This window comes from Stenella coeruleoalba, assembly GCF_951394435.1.
Source record: "Stenella coeruleoalba genome assembly, chromosome: 2".
Lineage (NCBI taxonomy): Eukaryota > Metazoa > Chordata > Mammalia > Artiodactyla > Delphinidae > Stenella > Stenella coeruleoalba.
In genome coordinates, this window is record NC_137147.1 from 142034883 (window position 1) to 142056591 (window position 21709).

The window sequence follows — 21709 nt, forward strand, 5'->3', positions numbered from 1 at the left end:
CTAGATGGAGGGTTTTCTGTCTCCTGCCCCTGCCCCATACTACACGTGACATACATCTTTCTTCCTACCTTTGACAGGGGTTAAGCATACCCAGTAGCAGTCTTGGTTGTGTTATTCAGGAAACATACCTAAAGCTTCCCAAGTAGCCTCTTAAAGTCCTACTTGGATTGACTCTTTTGGGCTAAAATATTCAGTCTATTACTAAATTTCTCCATTGATTTGGTAGGAGAGCATCACAGAGAATGGACTCTGAAGTCAGGCCACCTGGCTTCATGTCTCTTCCTTGCCAATGAATAGCTGTGTGACCCTAGGCAAGGTACTTAACCTTTCTAAGCCTCAGTTTCCTCACTTGTATGTATGTATTTATGTTTTAAAATTAAAAAAATTCTTTTATTGAGGTTTAGTTGATTTACAGTATTATATAGGTTTCAGGTGTATAACAGTGATTCACAATTTTTAAAGGTTATACTCCATTTATAATTATTATAAAATGTTGGCTGTATTCCCTGCACTGTACAACATATCCTTGTAGCTTGTCTAGTTTGTACATAGTAGTTTGTACCTCCTAATCCCGTACCTCTCTCCTGCCCCTCCCCCTTCCTTCTTCCCACTGATAACCACTAGTTCTTTATATCTGTGAGTCTGTTGCTGTTTTGTTATATTCACTAGTTTTATTTTTTAGATTCCACATATAAGTGGTATCATTTGTCTTCCTCTGTTGGACTTATTTCACTTAGCATAATACCCTCCAAGTCCATCCATGTTGTTGCAAATGGCAAATTTTCATTCTTTTTTATGGCTGAGTAGTATTCCATAGTGTGTGTGTGTGTGTGTGTGTGTGTGTGTGTGTATACACACACACACAAACACCTATCTTATTTATCCATTCATCTGCTGATGGACACTTAGGTTGCTTCCATATCTTGGCTATTGTAAATAGAGCTGCTGTGAACGTTGGGGCGCATGTGTCTTCTCAAATTAGTGTTTTCCTTTTCTTCAGATATATACCGAGGAGTGGTAGGTGGGTAGGTAGGTAGATGGCCATTCTGACACGTGTGAGGTGATACCTCATTGTGGTTTTGATTTGCATGTCTCTGATGATCATCTTTAAGCTGGGCTGTCGTGAGGATAAAATGAGACGAGACATGCACAGCATTTAGCCCAGTGCCTGGCACGTGATAAGGCCTCAACAAATCGTAGCTATTACTATCTCATTCTGAACTTGATGTCAGGCTGCAGGCTGGCCTCTGAGACTCCAGGATACGTAAGATGTGGTTGGCCCTCAGGAAGCGTTTGTCTTAAGCAGATTTGAGATGGTCCCAGAGAGTCAAGGACGAACCTGGGATTCTGCACTGAGCACAAGGGGAGCACAGAGGTCATGGGGGGTCAGGGACAGGGCAGGTGACTTTAGGCTGGCTTTGAAGACTGAATGTCATGCTGGGCAGCTGCAGAAGCACAGGGGAGGAGAGACATAGGGCAGCTGAGGAACAACATGGGGGGAGCAGGTGGGAAGTCTGTGGCAGAAGGTTCTCTTAGGCAGAGGCCAGCCCAGATTCTGAAGGGCCTTGTTAAGGGGAGGGTTGCTGGTTTTAGCAGATTAAAAAATATAGACCGAAATACAAATTTGAACTTCAGAGAAACAACAAATAATTTTTTTAGCACAGGTATGCCCCAAATATTGCATGGGTTATATATTTAAAAAAAATATTGTTGTTTATCTGAAATTCAAATTTAACTGAGCAGATTGTATGTTATCTGGCTGCCTGGGAGGAGAGCTCGTACAGTTAACCTCCCTCGTTGCCATCCACGTCCCTGACTACACGCTGGTTGCCAGATAAAATACAGTCTCTACCTGGTCCTCAGAAAGCCCTGCTCAAATACAGACAGGTTTGGTCACAAGAGGAAGAAGCCTGTTAACTTTTTGTAGCAGATTGATTTTTCAGAGTAGCTTGAAAAGTGAAACAGGACATTAGGGAGGTCAGCCGAGGGGTTAAGAGTGGGGACGAGGGCAGCCCTGCAGGACACACAGGCAGCAGTGGGCAGGCAGCAGTGTGTCTGAGGGCCTGAGCCCTGGAAGAGGCCTGGGCCCAGCTCAGAGTTGGGAGAGTTCTCTCCCACTTCCACAGACTGAACCCCTGAAAGGGGCCTGGGTTAACTGACGGTCCTTTTGTGAGGCCCCCTGTGCCTTGATCTGGACTGTTGGCTGCGGCTCACAGGTGGGATTGGAGAGCAGTGATGGGAATGGTAATCCCAGTGGGAGGGAAGACTGTGCTGGCTCTGGCGTAACAGGTGTGGACCAGGAGTAGAGAAGAGGGACAGGGAAGGCCGAGGTGTCCCTGAGGGTATGTCATTCGGAATGCATCTTCAGGTACCCTCAGTGGCTCCATGTTGCCTACAGAACAAAGGCCAGAGTCCCCAAGGGGGATACAAGGCCCTTCACTGGCTGATCTCAAGTCACCTCACTCCTGTTCCTCCTGGCGACCCCTCCCCCATACTCTAGGCTCCAGGCATACTGAACTATTTGCAGTTAATGATAACAATCATGGCAGTCCCACTAACTTAATACCTTCCTGTTGCTCTAAGCACTGCACTAGTTTAACTTGGTTAACCTTCACTGGCATCCTGTGAAGTGGCTCACCTTGTCCCAATTATATGTTTGAGGAAATTGAGACACAGGTTAACTCACCCAGGTCACACAGCTTAAGGGGTGTAAGAGCCCAGGATTGGACCTGGGCCGCCCAGGAGGAGAGCTCACACGGTTAACCTCCCTCGTTGCCATCCACATCCCTGACTACATGCTGCACTTCCGTGCTTCTGTGCCTTTGCCTGTCCAACGCGAGCACACAGCACCTCCCCTTTGAAGACTTGCCTGACCACTCCCTTTTCTCAAAGCGCCTACCCAACAGGAGTCCCGCCTGGTCCCTTTTGTAGTTTGTATCCGTCTTTGTTATGACAGTGAATAGTTTTAAGTCATAATTATTTACCTCTCTGCCTCCCTGCTGTGTAGCATCAACACTTGTGGAGCACCTACACATCCATGTTTTTATTTATTTATAACATCTTTATTGGAGTATAATTGCTTTACAGTGGTGTGTTAGTTTCTGCTTTATAACAAAGTGAATCAGGTATACATATGCATATATCCCCATGTCTCCTCTCTCTTGTGTCTCCCTCCCACCCTCCCTATCCCACCCCTCTAGGTGGTCACAAAGCACGGAGCTGATCTCCCTGTGCTATGCAGCTGCTTCCCACTAGCTATCTATTTTACATTTGGTAGTGTATATATGTCCATGCCACTCTCTCACTTCGTCCCAGCTTACCCTTCCTCCTTCCCTTATCCTCAAGTCCATTCTCTACGTCTGCGTCTTTTTTTTTTTTAATTTTATTTATTTATTTTGCGGTACGCAGGCCTCTCACTGTTGTGGCCTCTCCCGTTGCGGAGCACAGGCTCCAGACGCGCAGGCTCAGCGGCCATGGCTCACAGGCCCAGCCGCTCCGCGGCATGTGGGATCTTCCTGGACCAGGGCACGAACCCGTGTCCCCTGCATCGGCAGGCGGACTCTCAACCACTGCGCCACCAGGGAAGCCCCTACGTCTGCGTCTTTATTCCTGTCCTGCCCCTAGGTTCTTCAGAACTTTTTTTTTTTTTTTAGATTCTATATATATGTTAGCATACGGTATTTGTTCTTCTCTTTCTGACTTACTTCACTCTGTATGACAGACTCTAGGTCCATTCACCTCACTACAAATAACTCAATTTCATTTCTTTTTATGGCTGAGTAATATCCCATTGTATATATGTGCCACATCTTCTTTATCCATTCATCTGTCGCTAGACACTTAGGTTGCTTCCATGTCCTGGCTATTGCACATAGAGCTGCAATGAACATTATGGTACATGACTCTTTTTGAATTTTGGTTTTCTCAGGGTATATGCCCAGTAGTGGGATTGCTGGGTCGTATGCTAGTTCTATTTTTAGTTTTTTAAGGAACCTCCATACTGTTCTCCATAGTGGCTGTATCAATTTATATTCCCACCAACAGTGCAGGAGGGTTCCCTTTTCTTCACACCCTCTCCAGCATTTATTGTTTGTTGATTTTTTGATGATGGCCATTCTGACTGGTGTGAGATGATATCTCATTGTAGTTTTGATTTGCATTTCTCTAATGATTAGTGATGTTGAGCATTCTTTCATGTGTTTGTTGGCTGTCTGTATATCTTCTTTGGAGAAATGTCTATTTCGTTCTTCTGCCCATTTTTCACATCCATGTCTTTGTTTTTTTTGTTGTTGTTGTTCTTGTTTTTTTCCGGTACGTGGGCCTCTCACTGTTGTGGCCTCTCCCGTTGCGGAGCACAGGCTCCGGACGCGTAGGCTCAGCGGCCACGGCTCACGGGCCCAGCCGCTCTGCGGCGTGTGGGATCTTCCCTGACCGGGGCACATGCATCGGCAGGCGGACTCTCAACCACTGCGCCACCAGGGAAGCCCCATGTCTTTAAATTGGATCCTCACGGATGGCCTGCAAGGCACGTAGAGATAGTTTTTTCAGAAGCCTGAGGCTATTGATTGAATCTTTAGAAATAGAGACAGGAATAAAGCAGCCCTGAAAGGTTTCTGATTTTCAACTACAGGGTTAAGAAATGAACCCCCCAAGGTTGGCAACAGTGAACTATCTAGAAACGGGGGAAAAAGCTACTGGTATTCATGAAGTAGCAACTACATCCGTAGGAAAGGTATGTGTTGTCCAGGGAGAAATACAAAGAACAGAAATGGACATACACTGTATAGACCAGACCCTGAGATTCTGTTACCTTCTTTAATCTTCCTGACAATCTACATGAAGATAGTGGGGTTCCTGTGTTAGAGGGATCGAGGCTCAGGAGGACTTTTGTCCTCACAAAAAGTCACCACACTCAGGGAAACCCAAAACCATGGATTCCCCACTCAGTTTCCTCCAGTCCAGATGCAGTCTGGTGCTTTGCCTAAGGAGCAGGGAATCAATCTGAGATCTGTCTGCTCTTTCCTCTACATCCAGGAAACAGGAGAGCTAGAAAAACACAAGGCAGTCCTTGGTCTCCGCGAGTCCTGGCCATCTGGGGAGAGAGTATTAGGGCTGAGTGCTTTAGGGTTTTGGAGGAGAGGGGATACCTGGGTTGGTAGAGGTGGGGAAGGGGCGCTCCAGGGGACTGAGTGCGCAAAGCTTGGAGGAGGTATGTTCACAGATGGCACCAGTCTGCAGTGGTGTTTTAAATGCCATGCTGGAGAGATCTGGCTTCTAGTCAGTTTTAATTTCTGAGCAAAAGCTACAGATACCTTGTAGCTCTCTGCTAGTCCAGGTCCACAGTCCCTTATCAGAAATCCCGGCACCAGATCTGTTTCGGAATTGATTCTGCCTGATTTTACAAAGGCAATATTGTCCCCCTCAAGACACCTGTCACAGGCCACACCGGGTACCAGCCTAAATCAGAAGGCTCTGGGATGGATCACAGCTCACAGGAGGGCATTCCATTTCTGCAGAAGTCCTTGCTATAGTCCACATAGAGGTCCAGGAGCTAGTCTCGCCCCCGAGAGGGACAGTTCGGGTGTAAGGAGATGAGATTCATGTTGGGTGGCTGCAGGAGCTGCACTGGTCTAATGAAGCCCCATGTTCCATGGAGGCTGGTCCCTCTAGTAAGAACAGCATAGACATAGCTGCCAGTGTCCTCACAAAAAGTCACCACACTCAGGGAAACCCAAAACCATGGATTCCCCACTCAGTTTCCTCCAGTCCAGATGCAGTTACCGTTCTGGGTCATCTTTACCAAAAGCAGCGTTGCCTGGTTCTGTATGTAGTTGCTATATTACCTTTGTCTGGTCTCCAGGGGAACAGGTTAACAGAAAATTAACTCATGCTGAAGGGAGAAGGCTTTGTAACCCTTACCGACATGTGTATATACCATGTATTTGGTAACACCTCCAGCGGGGTGCGTCCCATAATCAGGTATTAATAGTTCTGCAGCAAAATGCATCTCATCAGTAGTAACACAAAGTGGGATAATTAAGATTAAACGAACCTCACATCAGCTCAGGTTAGGTTTTGTACCAGTTGAGTTACAGATAACCTTCCAGTGTTCAGAACATTTGGAGTTGGGCAGTATTTGGAAAGGGATCGTAGACCTGTTGCATTTCCCTCTGAAGAAATTCCTTGGAACCTGAAAGAAGTGCAGGTCGCCTGCCTTACCACTAGAGGGCACCTGGGGTTACTATCATTTTGTCCAGGATCCTTGCTAACGGAGGTTTTCCTCACTTCAGCTTGCAGATGCCACTAAGTTACCCAACCTGAAAGAACTTCTCCAGTCCTCAGGAGACAAAGACACATGGGCCTGGGACCTGGTGAGCTGGATTTTATCCTCAAAGGTCCTGACAATCCACAGTGCAGGAAAGTCAGAGGTGAGACTTTGGTCTATAGGATCACAGATTCCTGGGCCTGGAGGGCTCTGGGACCTCTTTGTGCACCAGCATGACCTGGGAAGCTTATTGAAAATGCAGATTCCTGGACCTGTGTCCCCAGAAATTCTGATTCTGTGTCTAGAGTGGGGCCCAGGAACTTGTACACTGGCAGTACGAAGCTGTGTTCTCCCTCTTACCAGCGGGACCTTGAGCAGGTTACTGGGTGCATTTCAGTACCTCAGTTTCCTCATCTGTAAAATGGGGATAATAATAGTATACTTCCACCAGGGAACTGGCTGTGAGAATTAAATGAATTTTCTCACTTAGAACAATGCCTAAGGGCACATGCTAGGGGCTCAGTAAAAGTTGGGTATCAGAAGCACCCCAGGTACTTCTGACAAGGGTGGACCAAACATTCCAGCTGTCAGGAAGCAAAGAGGCAGAACCCGAAGTGGTGGAAATCCTCAGGCTCTGGGTTCAAATCCCATTCCCATCTATTATTGAGTCTTCTTTTCCCCATTTGTAAATTGAGAATATTAATAGTTACCTCAGAAGGGAGCTATAATAGAATGTGTCTCACCCGCAGTACAGTCTCTGGCACAGGCCAGATATTCCATAATTTGGCTTCCCTTGCTTGGCTGCGATCTCGCGGGGACGGGCTGGGATGACAAGGATCAGGGTGTAGGACAGGCACATCCCTGATCAGGTATTCTTTCCTGTAAGCGGCAGCAGGAGTTTGTACTATTCCTCACTTAATCAGTTTTAATTTAAGAGCATTCAGTTTTATAAGTTCCTGCTAAAGACAGAAATCCTCCTTAAGTGGCATAGAATTTGGCATCTCGTTTCTGGTGTCTAGGGACATCCTCCATCCATGTTGGATGGTAAGATAACATAAACAGCCCTGGAGTGGGAGTCAGGAGACCTGTATTCAGGTCGGGCTGGGCTGCTAACTCCTAGATGATCTCTGGGTTTCACTTTCGTCATCTGTTAAATTTAGATTTATTCATTCATTTACTCATTCCTCATAAGGGCATCAAGCGCCTACTGGAGTTGGGTGCTATTTGTAAAGTAGATAAGGCAGCTGCTCCTGGATTTTTGATTATAGTAGTGGAAATCCTCAGGCTCTGGGTTCAAATCCCAATCCCATCTGCTAAGTTCCATTAAAATATGGAGTGTTGGGACCCAGAGTTATTAACTTTTTATTGTGCCCAAGTAAGGATATTGTCTACCATGTATCATTTTATAAAAGGATATTTTAATACAAAAAAAAAGGATGGCCCTGACTTCAGAATAAAGGACAGTTCTTCCAAAGACGGGATCATGGCAACCTTACATCAATGTAAATATATCTGTTAAATTGCCCTTATTTTTGTCATGTAATCACAACCCAGAGAAAACTTTAACACAGACTGGCTTTGGTCTGTGATGTACTGTTTGGAAATCTTGGAAATGGTGTGGTCTCTGCCCTGAAGAGGATTATTACCCTTTAGGAAGGAGCTTACCCTTCTGTATCAGTTAACTTTCATTGCATAACAAACCATCCCCCAAATCTACTGGCTTAAAACAACACTGATTGCTTCTCGTGATTCTGTGGGTTGGCTGGGTGGTTCTTATTGGTGGAGCCGGCTCGCCTGGGGCTGATCCAGGGTAGCCTCACTTGTGTGTGGGGGGCTTCAGCGGGGATGGCTGCTGTGGTTGGGGCCTTCCTCTACGAGGCTGTCATCCTATAGAAGGTTAGCAGGGCTTGTGAAGGGTTCCCAGCAGCAGACAAGGAAGGGCAAGCTCTGTTCAAGTCTCTATTTGCCGTATGTTTACCAAGGGAAGTGACATGGCCAAGCCCAGATTTAAGGGGTGGAGAAATAGATTCCATCTCCTGATGAAATCTTGGTGGAATTCCACCTGCAGACTCGCATTGCAGAGGGATGAGTGGACAGGGATGGTAGGAAAAAATTTTGTGGCCATTTCTGTAATTCATCATCACATCTTTCCACCTCCTAAGATTACTGTCAAGATGGAATGCAGGAAATAGATGTGAAAGTGTAATGAAAATTTGAAGTGATCTTTAGTTAGAAGGAGCAATTCATGCTTCTCAGGGAAAAGTATTGTTAGAGGAAAGCAGCCTTGAGCTATAAGCTCTGGGCTTGTTTATAAACTGATGTTTTTATTCCTGTGAAGCCAGTTCTTCTCATGAGCAGAGCCCATAGGCGTTAAGCCCAAGGCTTTAGGAGGCCATTTTGGCAGCACATTTAACCAACTTCCCAAATAAAACTTCAACTTCTTGCATGTTTTCAAGTTTGAAAAGATCCAAAAGCTGACTGGTGCCCCTCACACGCCTGTCCCCGTGCCGGACTTCCTGTTTGAAATTGAGTACTCCGACCCAGCCAACGCCAAATTTTATGAGACCAAAGGAGAACGAGACCTAATCTACGCCTTCCATGGGAGCCGCCTAGAAAACTTCCATTCCATCATCCACAATGGCCTGCACTGCCACCTGAACAAGGTGGGGCCCAAGGCTGCTGACATGGGGGGGCGCTGTGTGTCAGGGCTGGTAGGGGTGAGGGTGGGTAGGCTCACTAAGGCCTTGCCGCTCAAAGTGTGGTCTGCAGACCAGCAACAGCAGCATTGCTCGGGAGCCTGTGAAAAGGCAGAATCCTGGGCCCCCCTGACCTTCTGTGTCAGAGCCTGCATTTTAACAAGATCTCCAGGTGACTCCTATACTGATTAATGTTTGAGAAGCATCGGTTTAAAGATGGTTCCCAGCCTTGGCTGCACATTTAGAATCACTTGGGGAGCTATTAAAAATCCCAATGCCTGGCCGCATCCCCGACCAACGTGGGGCCCGGGCACCAGTGTGCTTTCAGAGCTCCCCAGGCGATCCCAGTGGGTGGCCAGCCCTCACTCCTCAGCATGATCCCTGGACCAGTGGCGTCCACATCACCTGGGAGCTTGTTGAACATGTGGAGTCTCGGGCCCACCCCAGACTACCTGATCAGAAATCACAATTTAACAAACTCCTAGGTGATTCGTATGCATGTTGAAGTTTGAGAAACACCTGCCTAGGGGACCCGCCAACAGAGTCAGCCCTTGGGGAAACAGGAGAGGAGCTCCCTCCTTGAGCACCTTTCCTTCCTTTGTCAGGAGTGTCAACCACCCCTTCTTTGTCAGCACTTATTTTGTCCCTCAGTGAGGCGAAGGAGGAAGAATACAGACAGGAGCCAGAAAGACCACCTTTGCAGCTCTGCAATCCTGGGGAAGTTTACTTAACCTCTCGGAGCCCCGGTGTCCTCATCTGTAAAATAGGATTCCATTACCCACGTGCTGGTGCCCTGATAGGATTGAAACAGTTCATGTATGCAAAGGGCTCTTCCTGTACTTAAGTACCAAGGAAGCAGTGGCTGCTTTTAGAGGCTGATGGAGAGCGACTCTGGGGTGTCTGGAGGGCTGCAGCCTTTCCGCCAGTCGTCCCAGCATCTGCCTTGTCCGGGGGACTGGCTCCGCGAGCTGTGGGCTCAGTCGTGGCTGATGCAGCCCCGAGGCTGGAGAGACTTTTCCAGCACTGCTGCCGCTGATTAGCACAGTTGGGTTTTGTGAGGATGATGGGCTTGTTTACAACTGGCTCTCAGCTTATTATTATGGCCAGGCTACTGGAATCCAGGGGGCCTCTGCTTCACACCAGAGCCCACCTGGAGAAGTTGCCTGCAGATTCCAGTCTTGGAACCAAACCTTCACTTCAGTGCCTGAGGGAGTTTGCTGCTTAGAAGCGTCTCATCGTAGTCCTGTGGTGACGTGGATGCTCTTCTGGCTCCTCTGTCTGGGTTTTCAGCGAGGGGCTTGCTTGGGGGAGCCTACCTGCCAGTTGAAGCTCTGAGATTGTTTTTCTCGTAGGGATACCCCAAGTTTCCTGCTGTTGTGCTCTCCTGCTCATGGTTCTTGAGTCTAGGGAATGGTGTATACATGGCAGGCATAAGCAGAAATGGATGTGGGGTCAGATCAGAGGACATCCGTGTCCTTGGAGAAGGTCTGTGTTAACTTTTGAGACAGGGGGACACTGTAACAAGGCCAAGGAAAGGCTTGTTTCATTTCCCCTACGCTTCCCTTAATCGGCTTAGAGTTGTGGAAGCCTGGTGCCACTGACTAGGATGTTTCTCAGTTAGCAAGTAGAGGACATTCAGTGAGCTGTTTGAGGCCATTCATCATCTTAAGGTACTGACACTGTGGCCCAAGAATAGCATCTGGATTACAGCTCATGTCAAATTCCATCCACTGGTAGCAGTTACCTGGAATGTTGTGCTGAGAAGGATTCTGAGTCAGTATGAATGACTGCCATGATTGATATTTTTATGTCGGCGTCACGGTTGATTATTGATGTCTGCCATGGGCAAAGGATGTGTTTGCTATGCCTGCTGTAGCCTCAGCTTGTAGGTATTTCACCTGAGGTCCTTCTCTTTCACCTGGCATGCTTCCTCGTGGAGGACACCAAATTAGCATCACCACCAGGGACCTGCCTTCTAGAATTTTGGACATTTTCTTGGTCGACACCAACACAAAGAGCAAAACTTACCCTGCCCCTCATATAGGCCTGCCTCATTTGGTTACAGTTTCTGGCCTGAGAGATGCGTTTCTGTTCCAAGTAATGACTCCGATTACTTCCCTTAGTCACTCAGGTGTTACCCCCTCCCTGTACATAAGGGCATGACTTTGCTTCTGCAAGCCTGTCAGTGTAGCCATGCTTAACACATTCATGTAGCAGGAATGCCTGATACCCTACGACATCAGAACCTGTGACGGCATACCCACCCCTGTCTTGTGCCAGGTGTCCCGTGCGGTGCTCTATGTGCATCATCTCATTGAATCCTTGAGGAGACAGTGTTGTCACCGCTTTGCAGATGTAGAAACTGAGACCCAGAGAGTTTATATAACTTGCTAGCTTGTTAGAGGGATAGGCAGGATTCAAACTTGGGTCCGTTTGACTCTTATCCCTGTGGTTGGTTTTCTCACTCAGCCTTAAGCACTGGAACTACTAGTTTGCCAGGTTAGTTAGCCACACCCACAATCAGTTAAACTGTCGTCAGATAGGAACGTGTTTTGTAATAACCCTGTGACGGTGTCATAGGATTATTTGATCTTATGCCTTTTGCTGGGGGAAAAAAAGAGGCTTGAAGATTGTGTTAACAACCCTGTTGAAGAAAGACCTGTGTCATCTTGCTGTGCCAACTCTGCATTCACCCAGCCCTGTTTCTTTTCTGTTGATCTCTGCCATTTCAGACATCCTTGTTCGGGGAAGGGACCTACCTCACCAGTGACTTGAGCCTGGCTCTCATTTACAGCCCCCATGGCCATGGGTGGCAGCGCAGCCTCCTGGGCCCCATCCTTAGCTGTGTGGCCGTGTGCGAGGTCATCGACCATCCAGACGTCAAGTGCCAAACGAAGAAGAAGGGTGAGTGAGCACTTGGCCCAGACCTGTGCTGCAGGCCTCTGGGTGTCAGGCTTTTGCCTTTGGCCCAGCTGCTGGGTGGAGCACCCATGGCATGCCAAGGGATGGGCTGGGTTAACAGTGTAGGACAGGGCCTGCCTTCAGGCAGTGAGCAGTCTCCTTCTGGACTGAACGCACAGTGGAAAAGGTATCACTGACTACAGGGCAGTGGGTAGGGAGTGCCAGCTGAGGGTGCTGATGAGGTCCACAGCAGCAGCTCAGAGGAAGGGGCAATCATGGTGGGTCCAAGTGCTCAAGGAAAGCTTTGGGGTGGAGAAGATGAAAATGAGTGTGTGAGGCCAGAGCACAGTCTCACTGAAGGTAGAGACTGGATCTGATTCACTCTTGGGCACCTGGGGTCAGCAGGGAGTCTGGTACATACTTGACATTCAATAAACATTTGCTAAACTGAAGCTAAAGACTTGCGTCCACACGCTATTCCTCCAGGCTGCTCTGCTGTGTGCTGGAGCCCCCAGAGGATGTGAGGGGCACCTGAGGCCATGGGGGTGAATCCTGGGCTCTCTAGGGAGTGGCCACCTCAGTCTGCTCTCCTGATATGTGCCTTAGATCTTTGCCCCCTGCCCCCTGCTGTTTTGCCCTCAAAGGCAGAGGTCATAGAACTGTCATTCTAGTCTCCAGAGCTGGCCTGTTGGTTCCACTGAGAAAAGGAGAATTGAGAAAACTGTCTGTTCCTGGCCTCTAATGTAAAACAATTGGAATCCTGAGGAATGGGCCCAGGTCTGACGCCACTCTCCCAAACCAGACAGCACGAATATTCGCTTTTGTAATTCTTAGGAAGTCTGCAAACCGTGACATTAAACATTAGGACAAAACCTTGCAACGTCTGCTGTCACGAAGCTTTGACCTTTTGTGGGTTTTTTTGTTTTGGTTCTTTCTGGTAAAGCTTTTTCATGTTACTAAAAGGAAAGGTTTTGTTTTGTTTTTTGAAACAAGTCTTGGTACAAAAGGTGGAAGATAAGTGTTCTAAGAAACTCGAATCCAGAACCGTTAATTTAAAATGCTGTTAAAAAGTTTGTTTCAGATCAAGTCTTATTTCTAGTCCCAGATTATTTTTTTGTTATGGCCATCAATCTGCTTCTTCCCTCTGCTTTCCCAACTCAGTTTTTTTTTTTCCCCTCTTGTATCCCTTTTAGTTTCCTATTCCTTTTCCTCCTCCCGGTTGTCTGCTTGTCGGACTCTCCTATTTTTAAGTACTGCTTCACGTACACACACAGCCCATTCCTCTGCCTCTCGGGGCTTCTCCACCCTCAGGACCAGGGTGCTTGACCCATTTCTTTTCATAGTTTGCTTCTGTTATTATTGTATCTTCCCCCTGTAAAGTTGTGCTTTATCTCCTTATTTAGATTCCAGGGAGATAGATCGCAGGAGAGCGAGGATCAAGCACAGTGAAGGGGGAGACATCCCTCCAAAGTACTTTGTGGTCACCAATAACGAGCTCCTGCGAGTGAAGTACCTGCTGGTGTACTCACAGAAGCAGCCCAAGAGGTGAGAAGGATGGTCCCTGCGTGAGGTCCAGGAGAACAGCTAAAGGCTGCATTCATAGTACTGGGTTCTTAGTTATCAGCAGCTCCTCTCCCCCAGCCTTACACCTCAGCTATCTCCGCTTTATGTAAGGGGTAAGAAGTGAGGAATACAAGTCGAATAGAATCTGGTCCTGGCCCTAAGGGACTGTATATTCTAGTGAAGAAGAGCTTTGTTAACATAAATAACTTGAGAGACTGAATGAAGCCCAACTGTGAAGCCCCTTTGCCACCTGGGCTCCTGATCACAGTCTGAAACCCCCTCACTGGCTTGCGCTGAGAGGCAGGGTGGTGCCAGGATCTGGCTGAGATTATGTGCCGTCCAGCTTGGTCACTTTCCAAGCTGGCTGTCGAACCACCACCTGCTCCTCTCTGGACCTGAGATGCTTCATCTTTATCTCTAAAATGAGAGTGTTGAATCCAACAGCAGATGAGGCCTTCCAGCTCCTAAGAACCCGGGAGTGGTGGATTCCTCATGCCGTCTCAGCATTGTGTTTTCGAGGGTATGGCAGGGCTCTCCAGGGTTGCGGGTCACTTTGAGGTTTTGTCACACTGTTGGGGGTCCGTGGTAGATTTTCTCATGGGGATGAGCAGCAGGTGAACAGGCAAGACAGGGAAAGGGTGATTGTTAATACTCTCGACTCCTACTCGCACACACCAGTGGATTCTATGCTTCAGAATGCAGTATCTAGTAAAATCCTCCCTCCTTAAATCTGGGAAATACGTACTGGGTTCCTAAGTGTGGGGGACATTATTCTTTGGTTTAAAATCATCCGGCTTTTTCAAGTTGAAAATTCCATTCCTTTCCCACTTCTTCCTGGAGTGTCTCTCTAGTGCACACTTGGATGGTTTAGATCATCTCCCAGTGGGCAAAAGAGGATTTCCCCTGCTCAGGATAATACTTGTGCATGTCTGAGAGTGAAAAGACTTTTGCTGAATGCCCTGCCACCTGCTGTCATCTGGTCAGACACCCTTAGTGAGATCATCCTTCTAGATACCAAAGTCTTGCTTAGGAAAAGACAGGTTATAAAAGGTACAAGAGGAGTTATAAAAGAAAAGATCAGGATGAGCTCATTGCATAGCTGTCTTTTTACATCTAGAAAAGATCTTCGTGGTGTTGGTCAGCGACAGACGTGTTAACTGTAATTTGTCCGCGTGCCCCAGTGAGGCCCACCAACCACCTTTATACTCTTCTACTTGGTTCCCATGGTGACTCAAGTTCCCTCTTCATCTAATAGAATTCTACTTTTCATCTAAATCTGCCCGTATCTCTGTTCTTTCTGGTTTCTTTAGGCCAGCTGTGAGCATGATTTAGTTTTCAGTTGCTTAATTTTACTCATTCTATTATTCCTACCAATGAAGGGAAAGAACTTTTGGAATAGGTAACCAGGTTGAGAAATTCTGGTGAAAGGCGTGTCAGCGCCAGGGCAAATAGCCCCAGATTTTTTTTTTTAATTAATTAATTTATTTATTATTTATTTTTGGCTGCATCGGGTCTTTGTTGCTGTGCGCGGCTTTCTCTAGTTGCGGCGAGCAGGGGCTACTCTTCACTGTGGTGCGCGGGCTTCTCATTGCGGTGGCTTCTCTTGTTGCAGAGCTCGGGCTCTAGGCACGCGGGCTTCAGTAGTTGTGGCTCACGGGTTCTAGAGCGCAGGCTCAGTAGTTGTGGCCCACGGGCTTAGTTGCTCTGTGGCATGTGGGATCTTCCCGGACTAGGGCTCGAACCCGTGTCCCCTGCATTGGCAGGTGGATTCTTAACCACTGCGCCACCAGGGAAGCCCAGCCCCAGGTTCTTTGAGCAAAGGAGCATGCACAAAGCTTCTTTTCATGGCTCATTCAGAGGATGAAATCGATCATTTCATCTTCTTTGAGCCAGAAGTTGTTGCATACACTTTAAAAAAATGTTTTTCTCTTTGTTCCAACATCAACTCTTTTTTCCCCCTGAAGCAGGGCTTCAAGCCAGCTCTCCTGGGTTTCCAGCCATTGGTTCACGGTCATGATATCCCTGTATCTGCTGCTGCTGCTCATAGTGAGTGTCATCAACTCCTCAGCTTTCCAACACTTTTGGAATCGCGTGAAGAGATGATCTTTCTGGGCCTGGTGTGGGGACCACCGCAACCACGTGCCTTATGATAACTTGTTCTGTCCCTCCCGGGCCTCACATCCAGCTAGGTCAAGCCTGGGGGCCAGTTGGGGACCACAGGACAATTTTTATATGCCATAAATGTATCAATTGCCTTTGATGATGCTCTCAGCCACACTCTAGTCAACGGAGGCTACTGGCCCCTCACTCTTAGGTTTTGGGGGAGATTTCCTGTCTGCGCCTTCCTAAATAGTCTTAGGGAGTTGTCTTTTTTGCCAGGGCCGAAGGAGAAAGTCCTGCTGCATTTAAAAACAAAGTGTCCAGGCTGTCAGTGGGGTGTTTACAATTGCTTCTGGCGGACGTTGGCCCTTCTCTAATGCCTTCTGGAAGGCGGAAATGTGTAGTGGGGACTATAAATCACTAGGCGGTTGCCTTGTTTTGACTTGAGATACCCGAGAGGAACAGTCATGTTTCCCATAAAAATCGGTGGGATTGTTTTGAATTCCATCAGCCTTTGTATGTGAGTGCAAAACACTTTCACAGTTTTCTCACATTAACAGAGAGCCTTCTGCTACAGCTGTAACCCCTCTGCCCCAACCATGGATGAGAAAGGAAGGAGTCAGAGAACCGATAGAAAACAAAGAGCAAATCAAGTCATCTTTTTCTAAAAATTACCAACTGCTGATTACAGCTGAAATGGAACCAAATGTTTGTTTTCTGATTTTTTTTTTTAAAAGTAGCTGTTTGACAAATTAGTCTTTGTGAGCTGAGTAAAAGGGGAAATTTCTAAACCTAGAGCACCATTTGGCCGGTGTCCACAGCCTCTTTCCTGGCCATATTTTAGAGAGAAGGATTTGAGCTGTAGGCCTGCCTCCTGCTCTCCTTCTCACGAACCTGCCTTGATTGTGGCCTGTTAGCCACAGGTGCCACACTGCAGGCCTTCTGTGGGCAGCTGGCCTTTGAGATAGAGGCCTCCCTCGGTGTGCCACGGATGTGTGTGGGCTGAGCCTCTCTCACAGGGCCCGCAAGTCTCTGGGACTCAGCCTGGGCTTTAAATGTTCAGGGAAAGCCTCAGGCTGCTCAGAGAGCCCTGGTTCTACCTGCTGTATTCTCTGCCCCGTGTCAGCTGTCACGGAGCCCTATCTGATTTAGGGGGGAGATTTCTGTAAAGAATGTGGAAATTCACTTTTCTATAATTTGTGAGGTTGTGAAAAAGCCACTATCCTGGTTTTTACATTGAATATTGGAGCATTTCAGAGATAATAAAGGTATTTTCCTAATTTCCAAGTTGCCTTTGTGACTGCTTTCAGCCTCAGCACGAGGCTGCTGTGTATTCATTGTTGGGAAAAATTTTATCCGTCCTTGTTCGAGGTGGCCGTTTGCTGGAGAGTATATATCTCCAGGATATCTGTAGGCATTGGATTTATAGTTATTGATTTAGCAAATATGAGACCCTACTGTGTGCCAGGGACTAGAAGTAGGAGCAGAATCAGGTCAGACTGCCCCTGCCCTCACAGAGCTGACAGTCTAGCAAGGTAGGCAGATGGACAAACATTCTCAGAAGTGAAGTTGGCATTATACGGTATCATAAAGGAGTTTTGGAAGCTACTTGGCAAGGAATCTTAACATGGTCTGGGATCAGGAAATATGGAGGTGACACCCTGGAGCCTGCAAGGCACCTTACATGTACTGATTTCTTTAATCCTCACAACAGATAAGAAAGTGAAGGCCCAGAGAGTTGAATAGGTTGCCCAAGGTTACATGGCTGGGAAGTGGCAGAGCTGGGGGTTGAACCTGGCTCAGCGTCAGTCTCGTAAGCATCATGTTCTTCAGCCCCACTGGGCACCCAGGAAAGGTGACGTTCAACTGAAACCTGAAAGACATTGGTGTCAGGCTAAGAGGTGGAGGAAAAGCGTTTCAGGCAGTGTGAACAGTGCAAAGACCTAGAGTTCTTTCTGGAGAAGGTGAAAGCAGGAGGGTCCTACAGGAAGAGGCTGTGGTGAGAAATGAGGCTGGAAAGGTGGGCAGGGAACAGATCATGAAAGACCTTAAAAGTGGTGGGCTGGGGAGAGCCATTGGATTTTAACCAAGGAAGTGATATCAGATTTGGTTTGCAGATAAATCGCTCTGGCTGGTGGTTGGAGAATGGATTTAGGATTATTTTGAGGATTAAAAGAACTGACAGTTACAATAGCTCAGCACAGAGCAAGTAGCTGATTTGTTTCAGCTGCTATTATTATTATCGTTATTATTTGTTTCTAATGGCTCAGCAGAGGAGATAAGCATGCAAAGGAGACAGAGCAGTAATGCCCAGGGACCCTGGAACGGTGAAGTGTCACAGAAGCGAAAAACGAAGGCTTGGTGAGCACTGTCAAATGCTGCCAAGCAATCGAGATTATACCTGAGAAATTCTATGGGATTTACTGAGTTGGAGATCATTGGTGAACTTGGCCGGAGCAGTTTCCATAGAGTTCAGCATAGGGGATGTGAACAAAGTCCGACTGCACAGATGTGAAATGTGCACAGTTTCCTGGTGTCCTCAGGCAATATTTATTTAAAACCTAATCCCCTTTTTCTGAGTTTTCTGTCCCCTCCCAACCCCCCCCAAAAAAGAGGTTGTATAATACCTGATGTGACTGTGGGGCAGGCACTGGGCTTACGATGGGGACATGAGGATGGATGAAGAACGGTCCTGTCCTCCAGGAACTTCCAAGCCAGTGGGCTCCATGGGACACGTACATTTTGATATGAGGGAAGGAAATTCCTGGAGCCTAGAGGGTTGGAATGGACGGGAGGGAAGACTAGGACAGGGCCACACTATGACTTTCATGAGCCCTGGGCGCTTTTGCCTTCATGGGCCCCTTCCTCTAAAAAAAAAAAAAATCTAAAATTATACTGTAGGGGGCTTCCCTGGTGGCACAGTGGTTAAGAATCCGCCGGCCAAGGCAGGGGACACGGGTTCGAGCCCTGGTTCGGGAAGATCCCATGTGCCGCAGAGCAACTAAGCCCGTGCGCCACAACCACTGAAGCCCGTGTGCCTAGAGCCCGTGCTCTGCAACAAGAGAAGCCACCACAATGAGAATCCCGTGCACCGCAACGAAGAGTAGCCCCCGCTTGCCGCAACTAGAGAAAGCCTGTACGCAGCAACAAAGACCCAAAAATAAGTAAATAAAATACATAAATTAAAATAAATAAATAAATTAAATTATACCGTAGGACTGTGTTGGTATAAAGATGAACGTATTACTCTTATGTACTAAAATGTTTTCTACCACTTAAAAGCTCATTTTCCCCTTCTAATTTTATTTTTTTAAATTTTATTTATTTTTGGCTGCGTTGGGTCTTTGTTGTGTGTGTGGGCTTTCTCTAGTTGCGGCAAGGGGGGCTGCTCTTTGTTGCCATGCGTGGGCTTCTCATTGCAGTGGCTTCTCTAGGCACGGGCTCTAGGCACACGGGCTTCAGTAGTTGTGGCTTGCGGGCTCTAGAGCGCAGGCTCAGTAGTTGTGGTGCGTTGGGCTTAGTTGTTCCGCAGCATGTGGGATCTTCCCCGACCAGGGATTGAACCTGTGTCCCCTGCATTGACGGGTGGATTTTTAACCACTGCGCTACCAGGAAGCTCCCCCACTTCTAATTTTAAAGGGAATTAAATCCTTTTTGTAACGGGGACTCTAGGCCCTGTGCCTACCATGAGTCGTGGACTAGGGTCATGGGGGATAGTATGAGATCCATGGGTACCTGGGAATGGAGAGGCAGGAAGGAGACAAACCCTGAAGACTCAGTTCTGTTTAGCACTGACCCCACATCTAAGGCAGACCCCCTAGGCCAACCAGCTCAGGAAAGGGCAAAATTGGGTTCTGAGGGTTGAGAGCTCAGGGGGCTCATGCTGCAAACACTTTCATGGAGGAGGAAGCACCAGTCTCCTTGCTGACAAACCCGCTATGGGCCAAGAGCTTCCCCAGGCGGCTGATGGCAGACGAGACCAGATGGTGGTTCAGCTGGAGCCACCTCCCATCAGAGCCCCAGCTGCCTTGGTCTTGTCAAAGCAACCTCATCAGCCTTCTGTCACTGATGCCACTGTCAGGGGGAGTAGTTTTGGGAGGTGGCAAATGGACCTCTCACAGGCTAGGTCCCTGCTTCTGAGAAGAGCTAAGAATCCAATGAGCTGTCAGTTTCCACCACGAAAGGAAGGATTTTACTCTGTAGGCTTTGGATTAGTGTGTATGTGTATGTGAGAGAGATGTGGAGTAGGGATGTGGTTCACTATTGTTTCTTTTCATTTTGTTAAACACTGATTGTCTGCAGAACCAGTAGTGGGCGGGGGGAGGTTGTGATTTTAAAAGCCCAATTCAGATATTTTTCTTTAGAACATGGCCCTATGCATCTGAGCCCATTCCTGCTGCTAAGCCCAGGAGGTTTGTACTGGCTTGGAATCAGCCATACTCACCCTCCCCGTTGCCATGGTGATTCTTAGTAGGGAGTGGGGCAGGAGCTGGATTCAGCTCCCCAGAAAAAAACCAGGACCACACCCCTCCCTAAGCCCCTTCCACAGCCCTCCACTCTCCTCCTCTCCACCCTGCCCCACCTCGTGAGTTTTCCATCTCTTGGCCTTTGTTTGTTTTGGCTTTTGTCAGTCTCTTTCCTCTGGACGAGTTACTGTTTGTTTCCAAACTGTCTGGGGCTGTGCACCGTGCAGACAGTGTCCTGGGCCGCCTCTAGCCCTGATCTGGTTAGAATAAGACCCTCTCCTTTGTGTGAATCTCCAGCCTGACATTTGGAGCATCCAAAATAAATCGTGACATTCTGAAGCGAGATGGAAACCACCATTTCCACCCACTCCTGCTGGCACTCTTACCACCTGGATAGAGTTTTGAGAAAATTTCCAGTATTCACTGTAGTGCCCACATAGTGTAGCCCTGAGAAGGAGAAGCAGCATTTACTGAATACCTACTTTATACCAGCCACTGGGCTAGACTTTGCTTGTGTTAAAAATCTGGTGGTGAAGGTGATGTTTCCTGCACTAAAATTTAACTGCAAGCTGCTTGAGGTCAGGGCCTAGGTCATCTTTGTAAACCCAAGTATCTAAGACATGGTGGAAGTTCAAGAAAAGTTTGTTGACTGAATAAATGGAGGAAAGGATACAAGAAACTTCTTTGCCATAGTAGAGGGTAATGTCAGCAAAGGTGACTGAAGACAGACGAGAAAAAATTCACTGGCAAGCCAATGCAGATGGGTGAGGGTTTCAGAGAATTTTGTGGACATTTATTGCTTGATTTCAGGGAGTCCCATTTGCTCTCTGTCACCAAAAGTACCTTTTGGGAGTAGAGTGGGGTGGGCAGAACAGAGTCTTTTAAAAGTTTCATTTGAAAGGCTCAGACTTAAAATGCAAATGGCCCTGAGAGATTAAACTGTTGATTTGATGCTTATTCATACAAACATGTGAAGGACTGATGAGGAAGCCTTTCTTTTTTATAAATTTATTTATTTATTTAGGCTGTGTTGGGTCTTCATTTCTGTGTGAGGGCTTTCTCTAGTTGCGGCGAGCGGGGGCCACTCTTCATCGCGGTGCGTGGGCCTCTCATTGTCACGGCCTCTCGTGTTGTGGAACACAAGCTCCAGACGCGCAGGCTCAGTAGCTGTGGCTCACGGGCCCAGTTGCTCCGCGGCATGTGGGATCTCCCCAGACCAGGGCTTGAACCCGTGTCCCCTACATTGGTAGGCAGATTCTCAACCACTGCGCCACCAGGGAAGCCCAGGAATCCTTTCTTAAGAACAGGTTTTAGTAAGACTTGTGGAGCTGGGGGTGGTGGAGGGGGTGGGGGAGAGGTGAGAGAGGAAGAAATCACTGGAAATTCAAGGGTGAGAGGAGCTTTGACCATGTGAGGAGGTAGGCGGAGAGGGCTGGGGCCACTGGAGTCAGAGTTTGCTTGATACCCGATACCCCTTTGGCTCAGTGAAATAAGCTTGCAGTGCTGACAGGCCCTTCCAGCCCTGGCAACACTGGTCACTTCAGTCAAACTGCCTGCTAGTGGGACAAGAAGGAGACAAGGCCAGTCTGAATTCCTGGGAAGTATGGATTGCAGACCAGTTGAAAGGTGTAGTTTTTTTTTTTTTTACTGTTCTTAAGCAAGTCCAGGCTATCCCAAATGGGTCCATAACACAATGTCTATCAGAGGTGTCTAGGGAT

General features: G+C 47.7%; 1 protein-coding gene across 4 annotated transcripts in view; it reads left to right on the top strand.

Moving 5' to 3' along the window:
* Positions 1-21709, top strand: part of PARP16 (poly(ADP-ribose) polymerase family member 16) — a 33020-nt gene that overhangs the window by 5996 nt on the left and 5315 nt on the right. The window contains exons 2-6 of one of the 4 annotated variants that reach the window (XM_079912020.1): positions 6291-6428; positions 8722-8928; positions 11694-11865; positions 13266-13407; positions 15390-17253. In XM_079912020.1, the coding sequence (XP_079768146.1) occupies positions 6291-6428; positions 8722-8928; positions 11694-11865; positions 13266-13407; positions 15390-15528 (798 nt within the window). In that variant the 3' untranslated portion in view covers positions 15529-17253. Of the gene's footprint in view, positions 1-6290; positions 6429-8721; positions 8929-11693; positions 11866-13265; positions 13408-15389; positions 17254-21709 lie in introns of those variants that run through there. The other 3 variants (XM_079912021.1, XM_079912019.1, XM_079912022.1) reach the window with 3 other exon arrangements.